General features: G+C 34.9%; 1 protein-coding gene and 1 long non-coding RNA gene across 2 annotated transcripts; one reads left to right on the top strand and one right to left on the bottom strand.

The window, feature by feature from the left end:
• Positions 1-348: 348 nt before the first annotated feature.
• LOC129004455 (uncharacterized) lies at positions 349-8,007 on the bottom strand. Its single transcript, XR_008491713.1, has 4 exons — positions 7,790-8,007; positions 6,000-6,228; positions 3,859-3,995; positions 349-845 (listed from the first exon to the last, which is right to left on the bottom strand). It is a non-coding gene; the product is annotated as an uncharacterized LOC129004455 (long non-coding RNA).
• Positions 8,008-8,942: 935 nt separating this feature from the next.
• Positions 8,943-20,556, top strand: LOC129002714 (adenosine 3'-phospho 5'-phosphosulfate transporter 2-like). The gene is made up of 7 exons (XM_054430723.1): positions 8,943-9,211; positions 12,321-12,442; positions 14,266-14,362; positions 15,771-15,936; positions 17,296-17,486; positions 18,547-18,725; positions 19,164-20,556. Exons 1-7 carry the CDS (start codon positions 9,032-9,034, stop codon positions 19,315-19,317), a joined length of 1,089 nt encoding a protein of 362 aa, XP_054286698.1. The 5' UTR covers positions 8,943-9,031; the 3' UTR covers positions 19,318-20,556.
• Positions 20,557-26,528: the final 5,972 nt, after the last annotated feature.

The raw sequence follows: 26,528 nt of genomic DNA, 5'->3' as shown, positions 1-26,528 counted from the left end.
TCCCTAAAAAGAAAGTTTCCTGCACAACTTCACGTTACGCTCTTTCCAATGACACCAAAAACATGTCAATCGGTTCAGTAGTTTCGGAGGAGTAATTGTCACAAAAAACCTGCTTGCGTATTAAATAAGTATAGATAGATATAGATATAGATAGATAGATATAGATAGACTTTAAAAAATTAGGAACATCAATCTCCTTAAAACCAAATCACCACAAATCCTTCAACCACTCAAAAGTCACAATACAATAAATCATTAATAAAAACACAAACATCAGCTGTTATAAACTTTAGAATATTGTTATGCCTTATCAATAGTGTTTCATCAGAATATATAAAAAAAACAACATTTAATTTCATATAATTTTATTCATTTCAGTACATCAATACAGAAATAGCGATCTATACTATATAAAGTTGGAAATGATTAATTTACCAAATATCGAAATATAAGAAGGTTTCAATTCAACTGACTTATACGATCCCCGCCCATAGATAGAACAGGCACCCTGCTAGTTAAATATCAAGATATCTCTTTTCACCCAAGACAAGGTCCATTAGTGGAAGTAGGCTAATCATTTTAACAAACATAATAAACAGTTTTGTTTTTTACCAGGCAGAAGTACAAACAAATATTAAAAATTTAAGAAAACATCTTTATAAAAATAATAAAATTTTCTTAATTAAATAATCTAAATGAGAAAAAATTTAAATAAAAGTATACTGGTATTCAAAATAAATATTAAACTAATCATTATAATGAATCTAAACTGATTTGTCTTCACTTCTTCAGCCTTCTCTCCCCCAACCTCCATGCCTCCATTGCCATCCACCCTGTCATCAGGCCTGGAATATAACAGAACAAAAATTAATACAGTCTAACCTTGATATAACGAACCTCAATATAACGAATTCCTTAATAAAACAAATTTTTTTTAATCCCCTAGAACTCTCCATTAGACACAATGTATATTTTACCTCTACATAACGAACAAACCATAACAACAACGATTTTGATGAAATTTGGCACAAACGTGTAAACCTACGATTATTTGAACGAGTTCGCGATCCAGCATGATCGGACCATGGGAACGGGGGTTTACGGGGGGTTTTATGGGGTAAAAATAGGTTTTTCCCATTTTTGACCCAAAAAACATAAAAATTAGCAATTTCTTTCCAAACCATTTTGTAGAGCTTAAAAAAACAAATAACTTAGTATATTGAAGCGTTATTATGCGCCTTATGGTTACGGAGGAAATTCCAAAAAATTGTAAATTTAAAATTCCCATGTTATTCTTATGGAGAATAAGTAAACTGTTGTAGTTTGCTTGTTTATGAACATATTTTTATCAAATTTGGAAAATGTTTTTATTTTTTACTAACTATTAACGTTTTACAAAAAAACAGTTTTACCCTCCCTGATGCAGCAAACCTAAGTACTTGTTAAACTAATTCTATTTAAATCGGGAATAAATGTTATATTTGTAAGTAGACATTTCAGTGTAAATCAAATCAGTCAAATGGAAATTCGCTTAGTCTGCAGGTTTGCTGCAGTGGGGGTATTTTATTGTTGTTTTTAAATTGAAATATTTGTATATCAGCTTAGAATTAGGAAATTTAACGTCATCAAACAATGTTTATGTCGAGGGTAGGTTAAGTTAAGAGGAACTTGGTTGAAAATATACATATCATGACCATGAAACGCTCATAAAAAGTAATTCATTGAATAGAATGTGAAATTTACAGAAAGTGTCAAAAGTTATAATATAGATAGGTAGTAGCTACCTCTGGATTAGAAAACATCATAACTAATCTATGGGTAGTAATATGAAATTAGGATTTAAAAATTTGTGAAAAGGCAAATGGTGTAAACAATATTTCTCTCAAAATGGCAAAAATATACATGTTTGTCAATTATCTCCTTGAGAAAAAGTTTCAATTTTTAAGGTGTGTACCCTACTCTTAACACATGTTAATTGTTCAAAAATTTTAAAATGATTCAAGTAAATGTGAACTTTATAATTTCACTATTTTTTACACCAAAATCTTTCAATACAATTATTCACATTAGCGAAATTTTTAATAATTAATTAGGGTTAGATACAACAACAGATATACAATCTCACTTATTTCATAAAATCAATAATCAATGAACCATCAAATATAAGAATAAATAAACATGTCACATTTTATTTATATTCGTTACAGACAGTTAATGAATCTAATCAAAAGAATAGTCCCTGCTCGTATTGATTCATTGTACTTGTTTACTGCCGATGAAATAACCAATATTTATACAATCAATATTCAAAAGTAGGCCTAAAAAGCAGATATTCTGATAATGTCTTTGAATATTAGCTTTGTATTCTACAAGCAGAAAGACAACAATTAACGTGCGGGAGACTACCTGACTGAGGGTAGAACGAAACTTGTTCGCAAACGGGACTCCTTCCCAGGTACCTCACCCCACAGCCAAAAATTTGTTTGCAAACGGGACTGTTCGCAAACGGGACGACACCATTCCCACCACCCTCCAACACTCACTCACTTGACAGGGTGGCAAAGAAAACCGTCGAATAATTTTGTTTGTCAAACGCCCTGAATGACCTTTTTTATTTCTTAAGATAACAAATTGACCTGGTGGGCAACGTTTTATGTCAAATGATGAGGTCATCACTGAAAAAGAAGAGTATTTTGAAGGCTTTTCATGTTTGTAGGGTGCTATTTATTTGGACAGCATTTGAAGGAGGTTTTGCGGAACTTTAAGATAAGTGTATAGAGCTAAATAAAAGGAGATTATAACAAAATAAATCAAATTTATCACAAAAAATTGTGTTATTATATATTTTTCTAAGGTCTTATTGAACCACGCTCGTACTAAATACCTTATTGATGTATGAGAATTTTTCTACTTGTTTCAACTGCTTCTGTTGACAGGGCTTTTCCATTTGTCTTAAAATTATTGCTGTTTCAGTACTAACCAAATGTAAACACAATGACATATTCAAAATAATTATAATTACTGTATGGTGTAAAAAATATAGCCTACATTTCCTAAAAAACAAAAGCAAATTTTTGGGCACCTCTCCAGTTAAAATGCTGGTTAACACATTCGCTGCGGCACGTCAAAGGGCGGGCGTAACCCAGTGCGGCGCAGCCCTCAGCGTCGAACAAACCCGATTGCCGCGAGTGATTGGCTTTCCAATTTCGGTCTGAAGAATAGCAAAGAACGTGCGGCGATGTCCTGCTTTACAAGAGTCGACGTAGTTCGTTAAACACCCACAGATAGCAGCACTGCTTGGAACGTAATACATAAAAAAGTCCAAACACGACTAAACACAAGCGCAAACTTACATAAAAACAAACGCGAACTTAAAAATCCGCAAAAAATCGCAGCACGCCCGAACTAAGGAGTGGCGGCAAAAACAGATTTCTATTGTGTTTACAGACCACGCTCAGCAAGTAGTAACGTTCACCGTCAAACACTAGACTCATACTGGCTGCTTTTGTTCGGCCAATTAATTCAAAAATTCCGCCGCGAGTGCCACCAACCGGAGCGGCGGATCTGCAAGCGGCGGTAATGACGTAATACTCAATATGTCCCCCAAGGGCTGACAGAGTTTCAATTCCCTAGTTTGAAAACGGGGACAACTGTAACACCATTTGCTTAACCTTACACAAGGACGTCTTAGGACGTCCTCCGCTATTTCTTAATAGGGCTGAGGACGTCTTAAGACGTCTTAAGCGGGCAATGTGTTAAATACTAGTAATTCAGGAGGGTTATGCGACATAGGCTTCGGGGCAATGGACACGGCCCTGGATTTATAAGTATTAAATTTAAGTAAATGGCAAAACTTACCATAAGTTAGTTTTCTTCAATCTTAGTCTTACTGGCCCCATCCTCCATCTCCTCTTCCTCTGACACCTCTCCCCTGTATCCTCCAGTGTCGGAGGATATTAATTACAACACCCCCATTTTACTGGTAGGCTTCAGCTCTGTACAGAAATATTGCAAAAAAATAGTGTTATACAAATAATTTTAGTCTAACAAATAATACAAGTGTGTACACTCCTTTCTATATTTGCGATATTCAAATAGGTACACAGCTAATAGGAAAATGTTTGAGCAAATCTGGGTCAAGTTAGTACAAAATATTAGAATTTGTAACAATAATTTGGTTTAGACAAAATAAATTGCTTCAAATATTAATTCATTGTTATTTCCCAATTTGCAAAAATGCAAGCTATAGCCTAATTATAAGTCATTTCCAAACAACATGTTTCGAGATGTAATCCAAATAAATTTTAAGTAGGGGCCTGGATTTAAATTGTTATAAAAAACTATAAATTTGCATACAGATTATATATTATCCTCATGTTCCACCAAAAACTATAGTAACTAGTGGGCGAAGTGGCACTTTGCTACACATGAGAGAAATGTTTAAACGCACGAGCCGTAGGCGAGTGTGGAAAGTATCTCGAGTGCAGCAAAGGCAGTTTGCACTTGTGTTAGAAATTATATTTTTCTTACAGTTATTATAAAACATATAAATAATTAGTCTTTCAAACTCTGTTCAACACGTTTATAGGTTAGGTTAAATCCAAACATTGGTGAAATGGTAAGCTGTACCAGTTGATCGTAGTCGTAATATCTTGAATGGGTAGCCAACTTATTTTCAAGTGTACGTATGTATTATACGTGTCTAATAAAACCACGCTGTTTTGTGTCGTTTGGTTGGAATACAGGAGTGCGGCAAAAAAAGAACGCGGTAAAAGTAAGTAAATGCAGCAATTAGCAACTTTCTGTGCTATAATAAGTGCAAGGAAGGCCACTTTGTCAGGTGACAGTTGAAAAAATTATTCACATGCGCTTCATTTTGAAAACTTTGAATGACTGACTTAAACAACCTTTTTATTATTACTGTTATCATGTTAAAATGTGTAATTTTGCACACAGGCCGCCTAGTTATTAGTTTATAACGAATGTGATAACTGTATACACACATTTTTTGTCCTAGGACGCTACAGGCACTAGTCCGGAATTTTAATTCACATTTCACACTTCAGCCTAGGTCTAGGGCTGTGGTGTTCACAAAAAAATAATAATAAAAATAATAAATAAAATCCATTGGTCATCTGGCAGGATTTGAGCCCGGTACTGAAGTTCTGCTCGCTCCCCTAGGGTAAAGAATTTAGTCAATTGTAGGCATTAGGCAGGCCTATAAAATACGTAGAGGAGGCTATGACTTAGAGCATTGGAACGCCGATAAATATGATCAGCCATTAATATTAATCGGGGCCAATTGATGTGACGTCAATAGGCCTATGAGCAAAGACAGAATCATATTTATTAAATAAAGTTGTCACTTCCAATTGCTTGGTGTTGAAAACAATCAGCTGTAGGCTTAAATTACTTCACCCACAGTTCATTCCACTTGTTAATGTAATCCACTCTACCTTGACTATTCAAACATTTTGAGCGGTGATTTATTCCGTTTCAGTAGGCTAATATTCATCTGCAGTGAAAAATAGTGGTCTTTGGATTCAGTACGTAAAAATCTACGCAGAGGATACGGGTCCGGCAACCGGACTTTAACTGTCATAACCTAACCTAACCAACCAAACTTGCTGATAATGAAAAAAATCGAATGAAGGTTAAATTCTGTCCATAAAATAAATTTATAAACGCAAAAAATTCAAACAAAAGATATTGTACAGTTAAGAATAAACCCACCCAAATATGGACAGTAGGCCTAGGACATAAAAATGTTCTTTCCATGATAGATAACCCAACCTAACATAACTTAACCGCCGCAAAGCGCTGTACATCTGTACAGCGCTCCTCCAATAATACTCCTCCAAACACAAGCCTACACAACAAACACAAGTCCTTTGGTGAGCCTCCGGATAATACTTACCAAAATACCGATTTGGACTTTGAATTACTTAGTTAACAAACAGCCTAGAATCTATCCCAAAGGGGAAAGAATATTGACTCACCTCACTTAAGTTATGGTTAGACCAAGGAACATTATCACAGCAGTATGGTAATTGCCTCCAGGGTACACAACTCTGGTCTCTCTTTCTCTCTCATCTGCAGTGATATCGATGGCAATGTCGTCCAGAACAGTTAGTCCTCTTAACTTATTGGTTCAAGACAATATTTAAAACAGAGACCAATTTGGGTTCAGGTTAAATTACAGCCTTTGCTCCAGGATCATCTATAAAACTAACAATGAAGTCATCAGCAATGAATGAATATAATCCAAGTCTAGTCTTACACCAAATACAAACAGCTCTAGAATATTTGACAGCACTTAAGTTTACGTCCTACACTCATTCCAATGAATGTATTTCTTTAATAGGCCTACTTTCTTTCTTATTACTTGGCGACCATACAAAGTAGGTATTTTAAGCCAAGTATGAATGGAGATGAGTGTAGGATGAGTGGAGCGATCTTGTAGTCTTGTTAGTGACTAAGACTGACATTCCTTAGACACAGCTGTTAATTAATAGCCCAAACAGCTAATGGCAACTAAGGGACATACAGTTTATAGTGGAATCCGAACCACATTAAGTTATTGCCTTGGTATAGGCCTATAAGTACGAATTGGTCTAATTATCAGGATAGTACTGGGGAGAGTCGTAGTAAGTACTCACTCGTGCGGACGTTAATCCACACCAGGGAGTGTCGAATCCACAGTGCATGCCTATAAATATCCACAATTCGTGACCTCCTAGTAGCTGGATTACAGGACGACGCCACCCGTCCCAGTCATGTTGATTATTTCATTTGATAAACTTAGGCCTAGGCCTATATCAAGTTTGGTTAGTTAGGGTAAAACCTAACCTAACTAAAGGAATGAAATATTCAAAATACGGGTAGAGTTTGTTAGCTGGGCTATGCTAATAAGTAGGCCTATAGATTGAAACTATCGATTCGATTAGTAAACCTTCATGCGATATAAGTGCAGCCAAATATTTTTACATAACTTAAACAAATTCTTAAAGTTGACACTGGGTCAGTGGGAAAGAGACGGGTACAGTTTCTTAACTGGGCTATGCTAATATCGATTGAAACTATCGAATTGAAAATAGAGATTGATTAATAATCGATATTTGTTAATATATTTATTATCAAATTAAACTATCTTAACCTAACCAACCAAACTTGCTGATGGTGAAAAAATCGCATGAAGGTTTTACCCCTAGGGGGTACAGTTTCTTAACTGGGCTACGCTAATATTGATTGAAACTATCGATTCGATTAGTAAACCTTCATGCGATTTTTTCACCATCAGCAAGTTTGGTTGGTTAGGTTAAGATAGTTTAATTTGATAATAAATATATTAACAAATATCGATTATTAATCAATCTCTATTTTCAATTCGATAGTTTCAATCGATATTAGCATAGCCCAGTTAAGAAACTGTACCCAAAGAGGCTATCCTATAGCCTAGGGAGAGTACAGTTTCTTAACTGGGCTACGCTAATATTGATTGAAACTATCGAATTGAAAATATTGATTAATAATCGACATTTAAAAATATATCTATTATAAAATTAATCTATCATAACCTAACCTAACCAACCAAACTTGCTGATGGTGAAAAAATCGCATGAAGGTTTACTAATCGAATCGATAGTTTCAATCAATATTAGCGTAGCCCAGTTAAGAAACTGTACCCCCTAGGGGTAAATGCCTATTCAAACATTTGCTACAATATTGCTTGATGATCCAGAATTAGCCTACGAAAAAGCTGTATCTTAGGTTCTTGTTGGTGACTTACCTAAGTTAGTGTCTGGTAGGACTAATGTTATTAAGTTATCATGTTGATTAAGTTTTTTATCCTATAAAAATTAACTTATTTCACATTATTCCTTAAAAACTATAGTTTGTAACACTCGAGTCATCTATTTTCTTGTAAACAAGGAAAGAAATAAACAAGATAAATATTTACAACATAAAAGTTCTTAGTCAATAAAATGTAGAAATGTCCGTCGGAAATCGGAATTCGGAATCAAATATTGCGACTCGTGAGTTGAGGAACTGAACGATGAATTAGAACAACTCCTTACTCCTTTTCAAGAGTAGCTCCGAAGAACGGGTGCTTGTCGATATACTGGGACTATTTCAGTGTCGACAAAATGAAACTATTTCATTGTCGACAATATGGGATGTCGACAATTTGTGGTGTCGATCATTTGCGACGTCGGTTATTTGGGATGTCGGTTAAGTGGGAATATTCCAGTGTCGACAAACTGGGAATAATTCAGTTTCGATCAATTTCTACGGTTGTCGATATTATGGAACCCACCCACACACACACACACACACATGAATTTGAACGGATGGTGGTTTTGGCCTCTAGGGACCTCAAAACGAAAAAAAATCGGTCCCGCGTCCAGGTCTTACCATGAGTACTACGGTAATAGCTTATTCCCTATATGGGAAATTCACTAAAAGGTGAATATCTTGGTAGGTAATGCGTTTGTTTTGGGAAACGTGTTATTCTAGGTTATCTCTTTATCCATGCCTATCCCTACAGGTTGTTGTTGGCCTACTTGCCCTAACTCTGTGTAGAGAAGTAAAAACTAAAAACTGACAAATTAATGAGAAGAGCTTTAAAATAAGAAGCTAAAGATTCTTGCGCATACCATTTTTATGGTTAAAACGTGCCGATTGTAGTTTTGTTTACACTACTTTCATTGCTGTACACATGTTAAGTTACATTATGTTTACTTGACGAATGTGTTCAGTTGGTCACAGTGGTGAAGATTGTTTACTTTTTGACACGCTTCACGTCTGCTATGTTTTGGATCTGCCATCTGTATTCTGTCTGGTCTGTCTGTGTGGCTTTCACGATAATTTTGAGGTTATGCTTTTTAAACAAGTATTAATTGTTTTAAAATAATAATGGAAACATAATCTCCGAAGATTTTTTTAAAATTTTTTGATTATATCTAACGTAAAGAGTTATGATGATTGTATAAATAAACTTTGCTCATAGGCCTACGTTGTTGCTTTTTCAATGGATATTAGAATCGGAATTGATAATGACTCTAAACCAAATAAAAATACTCTCCGAAAGGATAATAACCAGGCAATACGTGTCCTGTACTACGATATTAGCAAATATAGTAATACAAATCAGTTTTTTATCTGCTGTGCTGGTGTGTTCGCATTTTACCTGATCTATGGTTACTTGCAGGTAAGTGAATAATCTTGCAGTTGGGTATTTTTAGGGTTTTAAGGTTGCTTCTCTTTGGTTAAGTTTATAACCTGACCTTGTTACCATGGTTGTAGTCTAGCCTTGGTAACAAATACCATAAAACTCTAAGCTAAGCTAAAACTGGAAATGTTGACAGTGGGCAAAGGAGAGGAAATAGTTTCGTGATGAGGTAAAGGGCTCGCTCACAATAGAAACGAGGGTTAGTAAAGCCACGTTTACACCAAAGTCTTCCACTTAGTTTTCCACTAGTTGCGGCAATTAGTTGCATTTTCTACAAAATACAGCCACTTTTTCTGTTGTCCACTAGTTGGGACAAGTTTTAAGACAAGTTTTCCACTAAATTTTGGTTTCTCGCGTAATGTCGGTAAAGATCAAAGAAAGTTGACAACAAAAAGTGGAAGACTAGTTGCTTACACTTATTGCGCAAACAACTGATTGGGTAGGGCCTATCTACTTATTTTACAAAGACGTCTATTTGTATTCGTATCCTCTTTTTTCATGAGTTTCATTAACAAAACTGCTCGAGCTAAACCAACGTAGATCATAGTGCTATGTGGGGCGGTAGGTCCTAACTTACTCTACTTGAAAAGCCCCATAGTTTGAAATTAATTTTGAAATTCATATCAATCGAAATATTTTAATTTGTATTAAGCCGCGTTTACACCAAAGTTGACAACCAGGTTTTCGACTAGTTTCGGAAACTTGTTGCTTTTTCTATAAAATGCAGCGACTTTTTCTGTCGTCAACTAGTGGAGCAACAAGTTTACCACTAAATTTTGGTTTCCCGTGGAGAGTCGGTAAAGATCAAAGAAAGTTGGCAACAAAAAGTTGAAGACTAGTTGCCACGCTACGCGCTTTGCGCAAGCAACTTGTTGAAAACTAGTGGAGAACTATTCCCCCTTCCATATTGTACACATATTGAAATGTGTATTATTGAATTATTTTAATTATTATAATAGGGTAAATTACAGCACTCAAGTCTGTTATAAATAAACATTTAAAAATAAACGTGAATGTTGAGTGTAAGTTGGCTAGGCTATCTTTCTATTTAAATATCTTAATTAGGCCTAATAACTCTGGATGTGTTCAAAGCTACAGACCACACCTGTGGTCCGATTTTCATTAAATTTTGTATGTAGGTAGGGTACTAATCCATAATATCTCCAGGTATTTTAGATTTTTTTTGAAATGTAGATTTTTAATGATGGGTTTCTCATAAAAAGCGGAAAATTTGATTTTTTCGGAAATGGCCGAAACGACTTTAATAAAGATTTATTATGTTGTAGCCACCCTTTAAATTCTCAACAAAATAGTATAAAATAGTAACTCCCATTCCTGTAAAATTACGGTTCAAAAGTGATTGTAGGCTAACTTATGTCATTTTCCCATAAGACCCCATAAAAAACCAAAAATGTACTATAGTTCGGCCGCTTAGAAAGCGACCTCCTCCAACATTGGTTTAGCATTAGCGCGCAGGTCGTTTTCTAAGCGGCCGAACTATAATAAAAAACAGTTTTTGATTGAATTACTACCTTTGAGGTCCTTATAGTTCTAAACAATATAGTGCAGCCCCTCCCCCCCCCCCCCCACTATTGCTGCAGCCTGAATGCTGTAAAAGTTACAATTCCAAAGTTAATGCGACTTTTGTATTTTTAATAAATATCATAGTTACATAGTTACTAAATAGGCTACCTATTAAATATCATTATTACTCTAATCACTTATCCATGATAATGGTTGTTGACAAGCTAATGGGAAATAGTACTGTAACTTATGTGTCAGATTGCTGATTCAATAATGTAACTAAAGTAAACATTATTTTCTGTTTAGGAATGATTGCGTCTTCTTCGTCCGACGACATCCTTGACAATAATGTGTAACTGTACTGATCATTTTGCGCCTATTCTTTGGCAACAAGTTTTCCACTAGTTGCTCTAAATTAGTGAGGAGCAACATTTAGTTGTAAACTTTTAGTTGTCAACTTTTGGTTGTCAACTTTGGTGTAAACGCAGCTTTACAGTAGGTACTGCAGCATCGAATTAATATTTCATCATAGGTTCTCTGAGGATCTGTCCCAAGTCCACTAGGCCTACCTCATTTTTGTATCCGAACATGAAGAAGCTATTTTCTTATAAATGTTTGTAGTTTTCAAGAAATAGTGTTAAAACTGTGGGGACATTGAAGGTAAGGTTAGTCTTATATTAACTTATCACAACAGTTCAGAAGGCAATCATAATAAAAAATACCCCCGCCGCAGCAAACCTGCCGACTAAGCGAATTTCCATTTGTCTGAATTGATTTTCAGTTAAATAAATTTTAATAACATTAGGTTTAACGAGTACCTAGGTTTGCTGCTACAAGGAAACTAATAAAGTGTGTTTTTGAGTAAAATATTGATAGCTTAGTACAAAATAAATAAATTTGCCAAGTTTGATCAAAATATATCCATAAACAAGCAAACTACAACATTTGACAATATTCTCCATAAGAATAACATGGGAATTTTAAATTTACAATTTTTTTAACTTTCTCCGTTACTAATAATTGAACAAAAATACTTTTACATACTAAATTATTTGTTTTTTTAAGCTCTTTAAAAAGGTCTAAAGAGAAATCGGGAAATTTTGTGTTTTGAGGGTCAAAAGTGAGAAAAACCAATTTTTACCCCATAAAACCCCCCGTAAAGCCCTGTTCCCATGGTCCGATCGTGCTGGTTCGCGAACTCATTCAAGTTTATCCCGCTTTACACCTTTAAACCAAATTTCATCAAAATCGGACAAAAATTACTCAAGTTATCGCGTTCACGGACGTATATATATATATATATATATATATATATATATGTCTATATATATATATATACATATATAAAAATTTGAACGAATGGTGTTTTTGGCCTCTGGGGACATCAAAATGAAAAAGTAAATCGGTCCCGGGTCTAGGTCTTACCGTGCCACCTACGGTAATAGCTACTTCCCTATAGGGAAATTCGCTAAAAACCAAATAACTTAGGTCTATAATTTTAATCGACATTTAAAATACTCGTTTTCTTGTCTACTAATAATAGTTTGAACTTTTTGTTTTACAGGAGCTCATTTTTACTCTAGAAGGCTTCAAACCATATGGGTGGTACCTAACCTTAGTCCAGTTTGCATTTTATACGATATTTGGATTCGCTGAGAGTAATCTCAATGGTGACACAACAAGGCAGTAAGTATAGAATATTTTTTCATAATTTAAAGAGTTATTAATTTGTCAATGTAATAGGCTTATCATAATTATTTTGAATTTAAAGCTATGCTAACTAGCTAAGTTTATCTTTAACTTAAACCTGTTATACAGTGTGGCGCAGATGGATCGGGTGGTTTTAAAATACTTGTCATACTTTCAATTTAAAAGGTATTGGATTGAAATAAAGTGTAAAATGTGTAGTTACAATGGAATTTTATCAACAAAAAATTAGTAAAGTTAGTTTTTAAAAATTACATCCATCAAATGCCCTCCTTCTCCAGAGACGCATTCTTGGAGTCGGTACTTAACGTTCCGCATTGCCCGCTCAAGCACATCACCAGGAATTGATGTGGTTTCGTTGTGAATTGATGCCTTCAACTCCTAAATGGTCCGGGGTTTGTTTATGTAGACCCTTGTTTTTAAATTTTAATAGCCCCATAAGAAAAAGTCACATACCGTGAGGTCCGGTGAGCAAGGGGGAAAATGGAAATCTCCATTACGGGAAATCAAACGGCCAGGGAACAGAGCGTGTATAGCTTGCATTGATATTCTAGCGGTATGTGTAGTTGCTCCGTCTTGTTGGAACCACATATTGTCCATGTCGTAATTGTTCTCTTCAAGCTGTGGAAGAAGAAATTCTTTTATAATGTTCACATAACACTGCAAATTAACAGTAACCGCCTGCTTCTTTTCATTTTCAAAAAAGTGAGGCCCAATTAGGCCCTATCCCTAATTTAGAAACCCCACAGTAAAAACCGTCACTTTGTCACTATGGAGAGACCGTTGGTGTAGTTCTCTTGGGTTAGTGTCGCCCAGCAACGTCAATTTTGCTTGTTGAAGTAGTTGTTAATGTGAAAGTGAGCCTCATAAGACATCATGATAATAAGGTTTTATCCAACATCCATTGGCTATACTGAAGCCTTAGAAGATGGTCTGTTGGGAGAATCTGCTGCACCACCATGAGTTTATAGGGGTGCAATTTCAGTTCTTTGTTAAGAATCCTTCCCAAGAGCTTGAGCACGATGTCTCGTTGATATCGACAGGGGGCTCGTAATGACATCGCGTCTCACACGCTCCACGTTCTCAGGCGTTCTTATTGTTCGAGGTGTAGGCGTCCATTTTGCAGCACTTATGAACTATTAGTGCGTAAATTATGCACCCAGCTCAATATCTTATCTCGCTTAGGAACACTACCCCGAGGTGGGATGTTGAAAGGCACGCGTCACAGCAACAATTGACTCGTTATAAACTCTTCCACTGCGAAAACACGATGCTCAACGGACCACGTAGCCATTGAGACTGAATGCCCACAACTGAAACTTCCCTTTATGGTATTTTAATTTATAACACATTTTTCACTTTTCCTCTAACAGTTACGATCCACTTTAGCCATTTTTTTAGCTATTGTTATATAAAAGCAACATAAGGTATGTTCTGTAATCTAAACTAGCCTATTCAATCGTTCGAACTACTCTTGATCTGAATTAGTTCGGATTAGAGCTAGTTTTTTTGGTAATGCAATTTTACAGCTTTAAAAAATAAACGTAAACCCATGAACAAACATTATTTACTCGAAGTAAAATAGTTAGGCCTACAGTAATATTTTCAATTTTAAAATAATTAGTTAACTTTATTTTACAGTAAGCCTAATTCAAAATAGTATGCCTATTACCTAATAAACTTTATTTTTGCACAATGTTTATGTTTACTAAATTTTGTAGAATCAGGCTACATTCCCCCGTTTTGGAGCATGATAATTCATATGATATTACAAACTTACAAGGTATATTCGTATGTTTCAGCATTCCAATGAAGAACTACATGCTGTTGGCGTTACTTACTTTGGGTACAATGGGATTTTCAAATTCATCCTTGGGTTATTTGAACTACCCTACTCAGGTAATTTGGATTTCTTAGTTTTCTTCCTGATTTTCAATTTCATTGTTAGTCATTAACAGTACGATACTTTTACCAAATATTAAGGGGTTTCTACCTAGCAGCCTGAATTTCAATTCAAGATGGCTGATTATATGGATTGAAATATAATTCGGGATTGAACATGCCTCTATTGTAAAAGCTCTCAACATTCTAAAAGTAATTTGTTTCCAATGATTGTGTGCTCTTAACATATCAGAGCTTGCATTGGATGGAGAAGAATTAATTTTTAATTATTGTTTAGAAAGAAGTTAAAATCACATGTGAAAAAGACTAATTTACAGATTATAAAATCACCCCAATGAAACAATTAATTATGAAGTTTCAGTCCATCCTGTGCATAGTTTATGTTTGTGAATATTTTACAGTTTATTTCAACTCGATCACTTTAATAATGGCACAAGGTTCTTTTTTGTGGCCGTGTTTACGCAGTTACCAGACGGCGAGTGGTTCCCTATTAACTCCTAAAATGTGTTCAGTCTTAAATCCATTGTAACAACAAGTGTTCCTGTTTTTCACCCACCTCGGAAAACATTCATATCAGAAAATTTTCAGTATTATGTAAAAACAGTACATTGAATAGTCCTACTAATGAATTATTCTTGTACGGGGTGGCCGATAAGTCCCTTTTTACACAATATTGCAGTACGTAGCACACTGTTGTTATGAAAACGACAGATCAGCAAATATTTGTACGAATCATACGTGAGAAGTAAGGAAACAGTGGGGGAAGAATGTGAAGAATTCTCCCTTTCCCTAACACACTAGAACATTTATTAAATTTATCTTTAGTGTAAAGGGACTTTTCGCCACCCTGTAGTTTATACAAATCTTATAAAAATGATTTAGGCCTAGTACAAACCATAATTTGTTCAGTCTTACAAAGTAATAATATTTCATTTCAATTTAAAATCAAATCTGTTTTAAACTGAGAATTTGTGACATGATACTGTTCAGTTTTTTTGTACACTTAGCTTGTATAGCAATGGTTGACCATTTCAGAATGATTTCACGATATTTAAGAGACCGCACCAATGCTTTGGATTGCTTCAACGGATATGAAATATCAGCCAATGCTTTATTTCCAAAAGATCGAGTCTATTTCGAGGGTTAAAGCCTACATTTTAGTTGAATACCTCATACCTTATATAATTGAAGTTCAGTATTTGCTATTTTGTATTTGTTGATATATTACTACTGGAAAATAGCTCAAGTTGATTATTGTTAATGGAAACTCAATCGCGGGTGACTGACATCCATCCGAGACCATTCAAACCATCTGGCGTCTAAACAAATGTAGGCCGAAGTAGAGCGAATCTGTTGTATGGAAAATACCTGATATTTGCTTTACAACTATTTTACTAATTTCCAGGTAATCTTCAAATGCTGCAAGTTGATCCCGTGTCTGATCGGGTCCATTATCATCCAGCAGAAGAAATATGGCATGCTGGACTATCTCGCTGCCGCCTCCCTCAGTTTTGGCCTTACGCTCTTCACTCTAGCTGACAGCAAGCTCTCGCCCAACTTTAATATCATTGGTTTGTTCCAAGTTCGTACATAGCTTCTTCATGTTTTTCTGCTTACTGCTTTTGAATCTAGACTAGTCCAGTATTTTGTCACAGAAAATGTGTGTTTTTTTTAGCTTAGTTCAAAATCTAGGTCTTGTTCTTAATATCAACCTATCATTGAAAAACAATACTAACTGATATGCCAGTTTTGAATTAATTCATAAATTTGGTAAATAATCATGCTTTTGTAAAAATATTCTTATTGTTTCATGGCGTTGGCTCTGTTGCTTGCATTGGTGCTTTTTAAAATTTAACTCTAACTTTGACAATTTGTTCTGGAACAGACGCCTGGTGTATTGATGTGTAACCAAAGAGTGAAATATGCTTTCTTTAAGTTTTGTCAATGGTGAACATCTTAAGTAGTCACAGCAAAGAGAGTTTGAAGTTTTATAATGATAGAACTTCTTCTGCGATCCCCACCAAATAATTAACATCGTCCACCTTTGCAGGATCATCATCCCCATCTTCTGTACCCGTGGTAAAATTCTAAACACCTCCTGCGGTCATTCAGTCTTCGCAGGTTCTTTCTGCGATTGTGATAACATTGGGAATTAAATTTATAGCCACATTGGGAAAAAACAGCCCTAGTGTTAACTTCCTCTTGCTTAGTATTCAATTGTAAACCGATTTCGATTAAATGAACCGAATTTGATGAATGAGTAGGCCTAAATATGTATGTAAATATTTATGTTACAGTAGAACCCCATTTAACCATAAAGGGGGGAGAGCCGTTTTGGATAACCAATATTTCGGTTAAGCCGTCATATGCAAAAAAATAGTCTAATTGAATTAATTTATATGTGTAACCACGGTGTGTAAGAATAATGAATTGCGTTTTATTTCAGTTCAAGTTACAATGGTTGAGAAAATAACTAGGCCTAAAACTAAACAACTGAAAATATAGCCTATTTCATCCCTGTATTATTTTACTAAACTTTTGGTTAACCTGAATTCAGTTAACCGGGTTTCTACTGTACCTACTTACAAAAAACACTATTCTCCTTCCATGTAGCAGTAAACCTAGGTAGGTACTTTTCAAACCTAAAGTTTTTTTTAAATATGGAATAAACTGACATGTTTGTTTAAATAAGAAAAAGTTTAGTCCAAATCCAATCAGACCAATTGAAATTCTCTTAGCTTGCTGGTTTGCTGCGGTGGGGGTATTTTATTCATGTTCTTGCCACAAGATAAATAATCATCCCTAATTTTGCTTGAATTATAAACTTTTTGTCGCTTACTAGCTAAAATACCACATTATTAAATTTCTTATCTAGAAATTACTGCCATCCCCATCAACAACTTCTGATCTAACCTCAAGACCTGTTGCAGGTGTGGGGATGATCTCCTGTGCCTTGGTGTGTGATGCAGTCATTGGGAACGTCCAGGAGAAGTCTATGAAGACCCACGGAGCTTCCAACACTGAGGTTGTTCTCTACTCGTACGCCATTGGCTTTGTCTACCTCCTGGCAGCCATGTTGGTATCTGGCACTCTCTGGGCTGGCTTCGCCTTCTGTGCCAGGGTAAAATAGATTTTACTTTATAGATTTACTTTATACAATTCATAATTGTTATATACTGGTTTAATGGTAATGATTGGATTTTTAGAAGGTCTTGACTTAGGGCTTTATGAGGGCATTAAAAAACTTAACTGAGAATATTTGTGACCTTTGCTTGAAAAAAATTGTTTTTAGACTAATTTAGTTTGATGGTTTATCAAACATCTGGCTCACTATTTACTGTAGATACACTACCGTTTAGATTGTCTTTATCTGGCAGACCCTTGAAGGTTTGGTGAACTTAAGATGGTCCAGTGGACTTTGAAATGTGCTATGGACTTTGGATTGTCCAGTAGACTGCTGAAAATCTGTAGAATACTAGTTGATTTCTACATATGATCGAGTAGACATCCGTCAGCCCAATGAACTTCCAATGGCCCAGGTTAGCCTTCAGATGATCCAGTAGACTTCAGTCAGTCCAGTGAACTTCCAATGGTCCAATAAACTTCAAATGATCTCATAGACTTCAGTCAGTCCAATGAACTTCCAATGGTCCAGTATAGCCTTCAAATGACCCCGTGGACTTAAGTCAGTCCAGTGAACTTATAATGGCCCACTGTAGCCCTCAGATGATCCCGTAGACTTCAGTCAGTCCGGTGAACTTCCAATGGTCCATTAAACTTCAAATGATCCCGTAGACTTAAGTCAGTCCAGTGAACTTATAATGGTCCAGTATAACCTTCAGATGATCCCGTGGACTTTAGTCAGTCCAGTGAACTTATAATGGTCCAGTACAACCTTCAGATGATCCCATAGACTATAGTCAGTCCAGTGAACTTCCAATGGTCCAGTGTAGCCTTCAGTCCAGTGGGCTCTGGAATGATCAATGTACTGTAAATGTTCCGACATACTTCAGATAGCCAGAGTGATTACCTACACATGTCTCACGCAACATGGTTTCATTTGTTACTCTTTTTGAAAAAAACTAGTTATGACCTATTTATTCCAATGAATTATTAAATTTTTGCAATGTTCCTTTACTGATCAGTGATTTAGTTAACTAATTTTGCACATCTGTTGACAGCACCCAGTGGTCTACCTCTATGCTATGCTGTTCTCAGTGACAGGATACCTAGGTATACAGATAGTGCTGACTCTCGTACAGACGTGTGGTGCTTTAGTAGCAGTCACTGTGACCACATGTCGCAAAGCTGTCACTATCATTCTATCATTCCTGTTCTTCGCCAAACCATTTACATTCCAGTAAGTAGATAATACATTCCTTTTTATGAATATTTTGAGTGTTTATTGTTGCAGAAAGGTGCTTCAGGTTAGTTTACCATTTGCAGTGATAAAAATGTGATTTTGATCAAATCTGCTTTTCCGGATTTCAATGATTCCGGACTCATTTCATTATCGTTAGAAAGTACTATGGAAAAGTAATCACAGAACTAGATTCATGCTTCATCATTTGACCTTTCTCCCGACCTGGATGAAGGGGGCTTTACCATGTGTCCTCTAAAAGAACACACTAGATTTTTCATAGTCAACAGGGACTTTTTAAAGAAAGTGTTTATATTGACAACCCTACTGGGTAAAAGTATTTAAACACCTTTGTTGTAAAATATCTTTCATTGCTGTCTGAATTTCTACAAAGATTTACGTTTCAGAATTATCTAATAATAACTGGATGTTTTCTAGGTATGTCTGGTCGGGCTTACTTATTCTACTTGGCATTTACCTCAATGTCCTCAGTAAAAACAAAAGTTTGACGCACAACCTGTCTAGAGAACTCTGGCGTTTAATTGGACGCTTCCGCCGAGACAGAAGAACATTACTTACATCCTCTGTCTAAGACTTCTGTGATAGACTGTTATTTAATTATAGATTTATTCCTATTAAGTTTAAGTCTTGAATAGAAAGTTTGAATTTACAGTTTTCAATCTATGACTAAAGAAATTTAGAAGCTGTAAATAACAAGAACAATTATTTTATCTACTTCTTTTATCTATTTGTTGTAAAATAATTTGTTTGCTATGAATTATTTTAGTTTCAATGGTGTAAATGCAGACCGAGAACATTACAAAACTTCTAAAGAATAACAAGATCAATTATGTTACCAACTGTACTTATTTGATTTGTTTTTGATTTTGACAATGAATGTTGGTTTTACTAGTTTCATACTAAATACCGGTGCTTTACAAACTGCTATAAGTAGTAGGATCAATTATTCCCTACTTAGTTTGTCTATTATTAAATGTTTGCAATAAATCTAGTTAGGCACTAGTTTACCCACACTAAATACTCTATAAGAATTCTGTAAATAGCCAGATCAATTCTTTATGTTATCTAGATTTATTTCCCGCATCAAATTTTACTTTTACTAGATTATACACAAAGTTGCCTTTTGCTATTTTATTGGTACACACTTTATAGTTTTCAACTACTCCATATAACTGTTTATGGGTATTAAGCTATAAAAAATAAGGCTAAAGTAGTCTAATCTTTGTATATAGTGAAACACTGTAGTTAGAAACCTGTACATACAGGTATAGTTACCTTCTAGAAAGTGTGTGTATTTAATATTGATAAGATTCTGAGTGAATTATTTCTGAATTATAATGGTGATTGTGGGGGAAAATGTATGGTAAAACCAATACTCTTTGAATTCTTGAAAGCGCGACTGATCAACAAGTTTTTTGTCATGTTACATGTAAATTATTATTAGTTCATAGTGACCAGCAAACAATTATGTATCTAATGGTCATGAGCAGGGCCGAACTTACCTAGGGGCGGACGGGGCGAGCGCCCGGGGCCCCCGGGCCTAGGGGGGCCCCGGAAGGGGCCCCTTGCACAGTAGTTGTTATTAATATCTTCGAAAATTAATCAGACACTTATCGAATGGCCTTCTTTTTTAACAGGTTTATTGTCATTATCCTATATTTAAGGTTACTGTTCCAAAATTCTTGACTCTAAGGGACTTTTCCTCAGGGTTGCACTGGGCCCCACGCTTTTAGACCAGGTCCGTGAAGTTGGCGTACCCATATTAGCGTATCCACTTTTGATCATACCAATCGTTAGTTCATCGTTAGTTCTCGATAGTTCCCAAATTTTTTCGTTAGTTCTCAAGAAATAAAAAAGTTATAGCCGATTACAAGTGGGTACGCTAACTTCACACTTCCGGGTTCTAGCACGCGCCGTTTTCTGATGAGAAATGTTTACATCTATATACCAATCGTTAGTTCTTCGTTAGTCCTCGATAGTTCCCAAATTTTTTCGTTAGTTCTCAAAAAATAAAAAAGTTATGAGGCATACAAAGTGGGTACGCTAACTTCACAATTGTACAATTTCCAGCGGGAACAGTTTTTTTTACTATAAATGCCTATATCTATATACCAATCGTTAGTTCTTCGTTAGTTCTCGATAGTTCTCCAAAATTAACGTTAGTTCTCAAAAAATGAAAAAGTTACGAAGCATAAAAAGTGGGTACGCCAACTTCACAGTTATAGAATTTCCAGCGGGCACAGTTTTTTGTTACTATAAATGACTATATCTATATACCAATCGTTAGTTCTTCGTTAGTTCTCGATAGTTCTCAACTATTAACGTTAGTTCTCAAAAAATAAAAAAGTTAAGAGGCATACAAAAGTGGGTACGCTAACTTCACAATTGTACAATTTCCAGCGGGAACAGTTTTTTTACTATAAATGCCTATATCTATATACCAATCGTTAGTTCTCGATAGTTCTCCAAAATTAACGTTAGTTCTCAAAAAATAAAAAAAGTTACGAAGCATAAAAAGTGGGTACGCCAACTTCACAGTTATTGAATTTCCAGCGGGCACAGTTTTTTTACTATAAATGACTATATCTATATACCAATCGTTAGTTCTGCGTTAGTTCTCGATAGTTCTCCAATATTAACGTTAGTTCTCAAAAAATAAAAAAGTTAAGAGGCATACAAAGTGGGTACGCTAACTTCACAATTGTACAATTTCCAGCGGGAACAGTTTTTTTACTATAAATGCCTATATCTATATACCAATCGTTAGTTCTTCGTTAGTTCTCGATAGTTCTCCAAAATTAACGTTAGTTCTCAAAAAATAAAAAAGTTACGAAGCATAAAAATTGGGTGATGGTGAGAACTAACGTAAATATTGGAGAACTATCGAGAACTAACGAAGAACTAACGATTGGTATATAGATATAGGCATTTATAGTAAAAAAACTGTGCCCGCTGGAAATTCTATAACTGTGAAGTTGGCGTACCCACTTTTTATGCTTCGTAACTTTTTTATTTTTTGAGAACTAACGTTAATTTTGGAGAACTATCGAGAACTAACGAAGAACTAACGATTGGTATATAGATATAGGCATTTATAGTAAAAAAACTGTTCCCGCTGGAAATTGTACAATTGTGAAGTTAGCGTACCCACTTTGTATGCCTCATAACTTTTTTATTTTTTGAGAACTAACGAAAAAATTTGGGAACTATCGAGGACTAACGAAGAACTAACGATTGGTATATAGATGTAAACATTTCTCCTCAGAAAACGGCGCGTGCTAGAACCCGGAAGTGTGAAGTTAGCGTACCCACTTATAATCGGCTATAACTTTTATATTTTTTGAGAACTAACGAAAAAATTTGGGAACTATCGAGAACTAACGATGAACTAACGATTGGTATGATCAAAAGTGGATACGCTAATATGGGTACGCCAACTTCACGGACCTTTTTAGACCTAGTTAACACGAGCATAGCTGCTAGGCTGTGACGGACCAGTTTGAGTTTCAATGAAGCCGTCCACACAAACGTACGGCCGCGGCGATCGAGTTGAAGGGGGCCCCTTCGCTTGGGGCAAAAAATACAATAAATAATATGAAGACTCTTGTCCTAACGTAGAATGTAACTTGTACAATTGTGTTGGGTTAAATGGAGATTCAATGGAGTTCTAATACTTTTGAAAAATAAAAACATTGCTCTGTTTATGTTTTATTAGATGTTATTCTTTTACCTCTAAGTATATGTCTATCACGATTTTAAGGGGCAGAAGTATTATATTAACCATTCAATTAAAAGGTTTAGTAAAATAGTAATTAAGTTATACGTCGAAATTTGGATCTTCAATTTAGTCTTTTGAGTCAAAATCATACAGCGCCAGTAGGATAAAAAAATCTATATAGACATTTTATGACAGCTAGGTTCGTCTGATGTTAACAAAAATTACATTATTTGGGAGCGGGCGAGCGTTGTCGACTGAAATCGTAAAAAAACAACAAGCAGCTGCAACAATAAATGATAATGAGCTGATAAGGGATCCTGTTTAGTCCTGTCTGTCTCACGCACGCACATACACATACATATACAATGCCTTATCGCCTATCCAAAACAATTTAAATCACTTTACTCCCAGTGTGTTTTTGGTTGACATTGTCATACTTTTGTGTTGTATTTTATTAATAATTCTGCAAACACTACAAAGAACAAATTAATGTTGTATTGAATGTTATGTTTGTGTTGTATTAATCTAAAATATTGAATACATTTAAACATCTTTCAGGTACAGTACTCATATAAAATGGTTAGCTTGTGATTGGTTATTAGACTTGTATTGCAACATTTTACTCGTCAAGAAAAAACTCAAACTCGTTAAAGTTCTTAATGGTACTTTTCATGCTAGGACTTTAACATGTTATACAAACGAGAATTCCATGCCAAAACCACTATGAAAATAAACATAAGTCATAGTTTATGGTTTTAGTGCAGTCAGGAAATGTAGGAAAAGGGGGTTTTAATTGCCATGCCAACGTGACCAACGTATCAGAGTGGGAAGTGACATTTATTTATAGGGAAAATAACTATGTTCTAAACCTTATAATGATTAATCTATAAAAAGTAAACTTTAAAATTGTTTTGACTTGTATCTTATAAACTTAGTAAAAGGTTTATAAGTAAAATTGTAGTAAATTCTAGCTGTTGTATCCGTGCTTTGCAACGGGAAGAGAACACGAAATAGAAACATTTTGATCTTACATCTGTTGATAAAATAGTTACAAATAAGCCTTTTAAAAACAAAATTTTACCTTTATGGCCTTAATAGGATAGCTGTTGTCATAAATGTAAAAAAATAATAGTACTGCACCCTGTTGGTAAACATTGTAGCTTTTTAATGCTATTCAATATCATATAACCAACTTGTGTAGTTGAAACAGCTGACAAAATTCTTTTATTCCTTTTAAATACGATTACTCATAAGGTTCACATGGGAAACTCCAGAGCCACTGGGGCGGATCCCGAAAGGACTTATAAGATAAGAATGCGTCTATATGTTAATCGGGAATGTGAGCTATCATCATACCAAATTTCAGCCCAATCCGACCAGTATTTTTCGCGTTTACTGGTCACAAACATACATCCATCCATCCATACATCCAAACTTTCTCATTTATAATATTAGTAGGATATTAAAGCTTTAAAAGTTTATGCATTATCTCTGACTTACATCACGTGTTTAAATATAACTTATTTCATTAATTAATGTTAGTTATTTTTTATTTGTGTTTTCATTCAAGCACCAATAGAATGTGTAGGCCTATTACAGTAAAAAAATTAAATTAAACCTTTTACAAGTACGTGTTATTTTATTTTTATTTTATCTATAGTTTTCATTATTTGTTGCAAAGTATATTAACATTTTAATGTATTGCAAAAAAATGTGTAAGGTACCTGCTAGGTATATTAAAATTTTATAAATACAATTACAACAAGAGCAAATCATAACATAACACCGTACATTGTAACTATTTTCAGACCTACAATATTACATAAAATTAGTTTATGCAAAATACAGCATACTATTCTAACAGGTTTACATATTAATTCACCTTGAAATTTCCTATTTAAAATTAGTGTGCATGTAATATGCGTTACATTGTGTACTGTATTTGTTCGTCTCGTATAATCATACTGGGGGCCCCATCGGCAAATTCGCCCGGGGCCTCTGAAGTCCTAAGTCCGGCCCTGGTCATGAGGTTAACTTGATATTAGTTTAAATTGATGACACAGAATGAGTTCTCTATTTTCAGTGAATTTCCGTAGGGAAGAAGTCATAAGTGGCATGTTTAGACCTAGGCTCTGTACCGATTTACTTTTTCATTTTTATGTCACTATTCGTACTATCCACTAATCAGCTGATTTTCACTATTCGCTCAAATCATAAATAAAGTTTTTTTTTACCGAATTTATATAAAGGTCCGCGATTTGCTTGTGTCACGCTATGGGCTTGAGAGATAATTGCGCCCTTCTTCCTTTTGGGGTATTTTTATTTTCCTTGCGCCCCTGTTGGTATTCCTTCATAGATTATTTCCTCGTCCAAATGAAGTTAAAAACACAAACAACATAGTGTGATAGATTGTCATCCCAATGTATAAATTATTTCTAACATACATGGTCCACTGTGTTAAATTAGTAACAGTAAAACAAAATTATTTACTACAGTAGATTAAATGGATGTCTATTTGTAAATGATCCAGCTGACCTTTATCATTAAGCTTTTACTAAATGGTCCTGGCTTAAAAACAGCTGTCTTAGTCCAAAAATATTAAAAAATACAAAAGGCATCTCACACTAATCTACAATCTTTCTTCAATTATGATATTTGGGTCAAAATATGCACAGTTCCATACCCATCTAAATTGGTAATATTAAAATTTTGATCATTTTGTTGTATATCGCAGGTAATTTAGCTAATCTGGTTTGTGTTTATTGTAGCAGCAAACCTTAATACTCATCGAACCAATGTCATTTATAATGGGCATGGAACCTGCAGTAAAGTTAATTTTTCTCTTTTGAATAAACTAAATAAGTCACTATAAATTCCCTTAGGCAGCAGGTTTTCTGCATCAAGGGTATTTATATATTATTATATAATCATATATTTTACACCATACTACACAGAAATAGGTACTTTTCCATCCGTATTGATAGGCTGGAAAGTTGCCCTTTGCTGTGCCTACACACGGAAAAGTAACGTAATGTACTATTACGCTACACTACACTGTTTTGACAAACTTCCCAGTTCCCACGCAAGGATTCAGTCCAGAAAACAGCTGTTTGTCGCAAGCTTAATCAAATGGGGTTTCATTACGTACTAATGGTACTACTGTACTGTAATGAGTTTTTACTGTACACCAACCAGCTGATTATATTTTGCAATTAGTGGTTATAAACAAAAACATAACTGTTGAGGTTATGAGCAGTGAGAGCAGTGATTGTTGGCCTTTTAGTCGGTGGGATAAGGATATGTACAGATTTTTATTGTTAAGTTAGAGTAGTATGACGTAAAATATGGTACGTCACTCATCCAAAATGTGTTTAACGGACTTGTATGGTAATCCCGCTTTCGACTTCGTCTTGCACGGGAACGACCACACTTGTCCGGTAAACACCTATTATCAGGACTAGTAATGTAATATAGGCTACTGTTACCGTGCACTTAGTCAGCTGATGCAATAAACAGCTAATTGCAACAGCCTATTTTATTTTCCGAAACATAAAAAAATACATATTATAATTTTTGTTATGTCCTAGAAATAAATTGTATTATGAGTTTAAAATTTATATGTACTAATCTTTCGGTGTAGTTTGATGTAAAGTATCATACGTTACTCGCCAAGGAAGCTTTACCATACTCGCACAAAAATCTGTCAAAAATATCACTTACCGGGCTAGTAACGTTATATACTATTACAGCAATTTATTGTGTATATTGTCAATGAGACTATTTGTGACAGTCATAAGTATTGAAACTTCTTCTTTGTTATGAAAATATAAATCATACAAAATGTTATATATTTCACAAGTAGTGTTTTACTCTATCCTGTCATTACATGTCCCTAACTACATCTAGCCAACCAAAAATAATGAACGAATGAACTTCTTACCCATTTGACTTCGCTACAAAAGGGAGTAGCCTAAATTACTGTAAGTTCAACAGTATGATTTTTTGTGCTTTTTCACAGTGACAATTTTTACCTCTTTACCTGAGTTATGAGCAGGATGATTTTT

The sequence above is a fragment of the Macrosteles quadrilineatus genome, unplaced genomic scaffold (genome assembly GCF_028750875.1).
Source record: "Macrosteles quadrilineatus isolate MER2022 unplaced genomic scaffold, UCM_ALF_1.0 Scaffold_9__3_contigs__length_116548681, whole genome shotgun sequence".
NCBI classification, from domain to species: Eukaryota; Metazoa; Arthropoda; class Insecta; order Hemiptera; family Cicadellidae; genus Macrosteles; species Macrosteles quadrilineatus.
Note: the sequence above shows the minus strand (reverse complement) of the source record. Positions and strands in the feature narration are given on the sequence as shown.

Bases quoted from the DNA above. Each gene is read 5' to 3' on its own strand.
- LOC129002714 (XM_054430723.1), top strand. From the start codon at position 9,032: ATGGATATTAGAATCGGAATTGATAATGACTCTAAACCAAATAAAAAT. The intron at 14,363-15,770 runs GTAATTTGGATT...ACTAATTTCCAG, and splicing joins ATTTGAACTACCCTACTCAG to GTAATCTTCAAATGCTGCAA. The intron at 15,937-17,295 runs GTTTGTTCCAAG...GACCTGTTGCAG, and splicing joins GCCCAACTTTAATATCATTG to GTGTGGGGATGATCTCCTGT.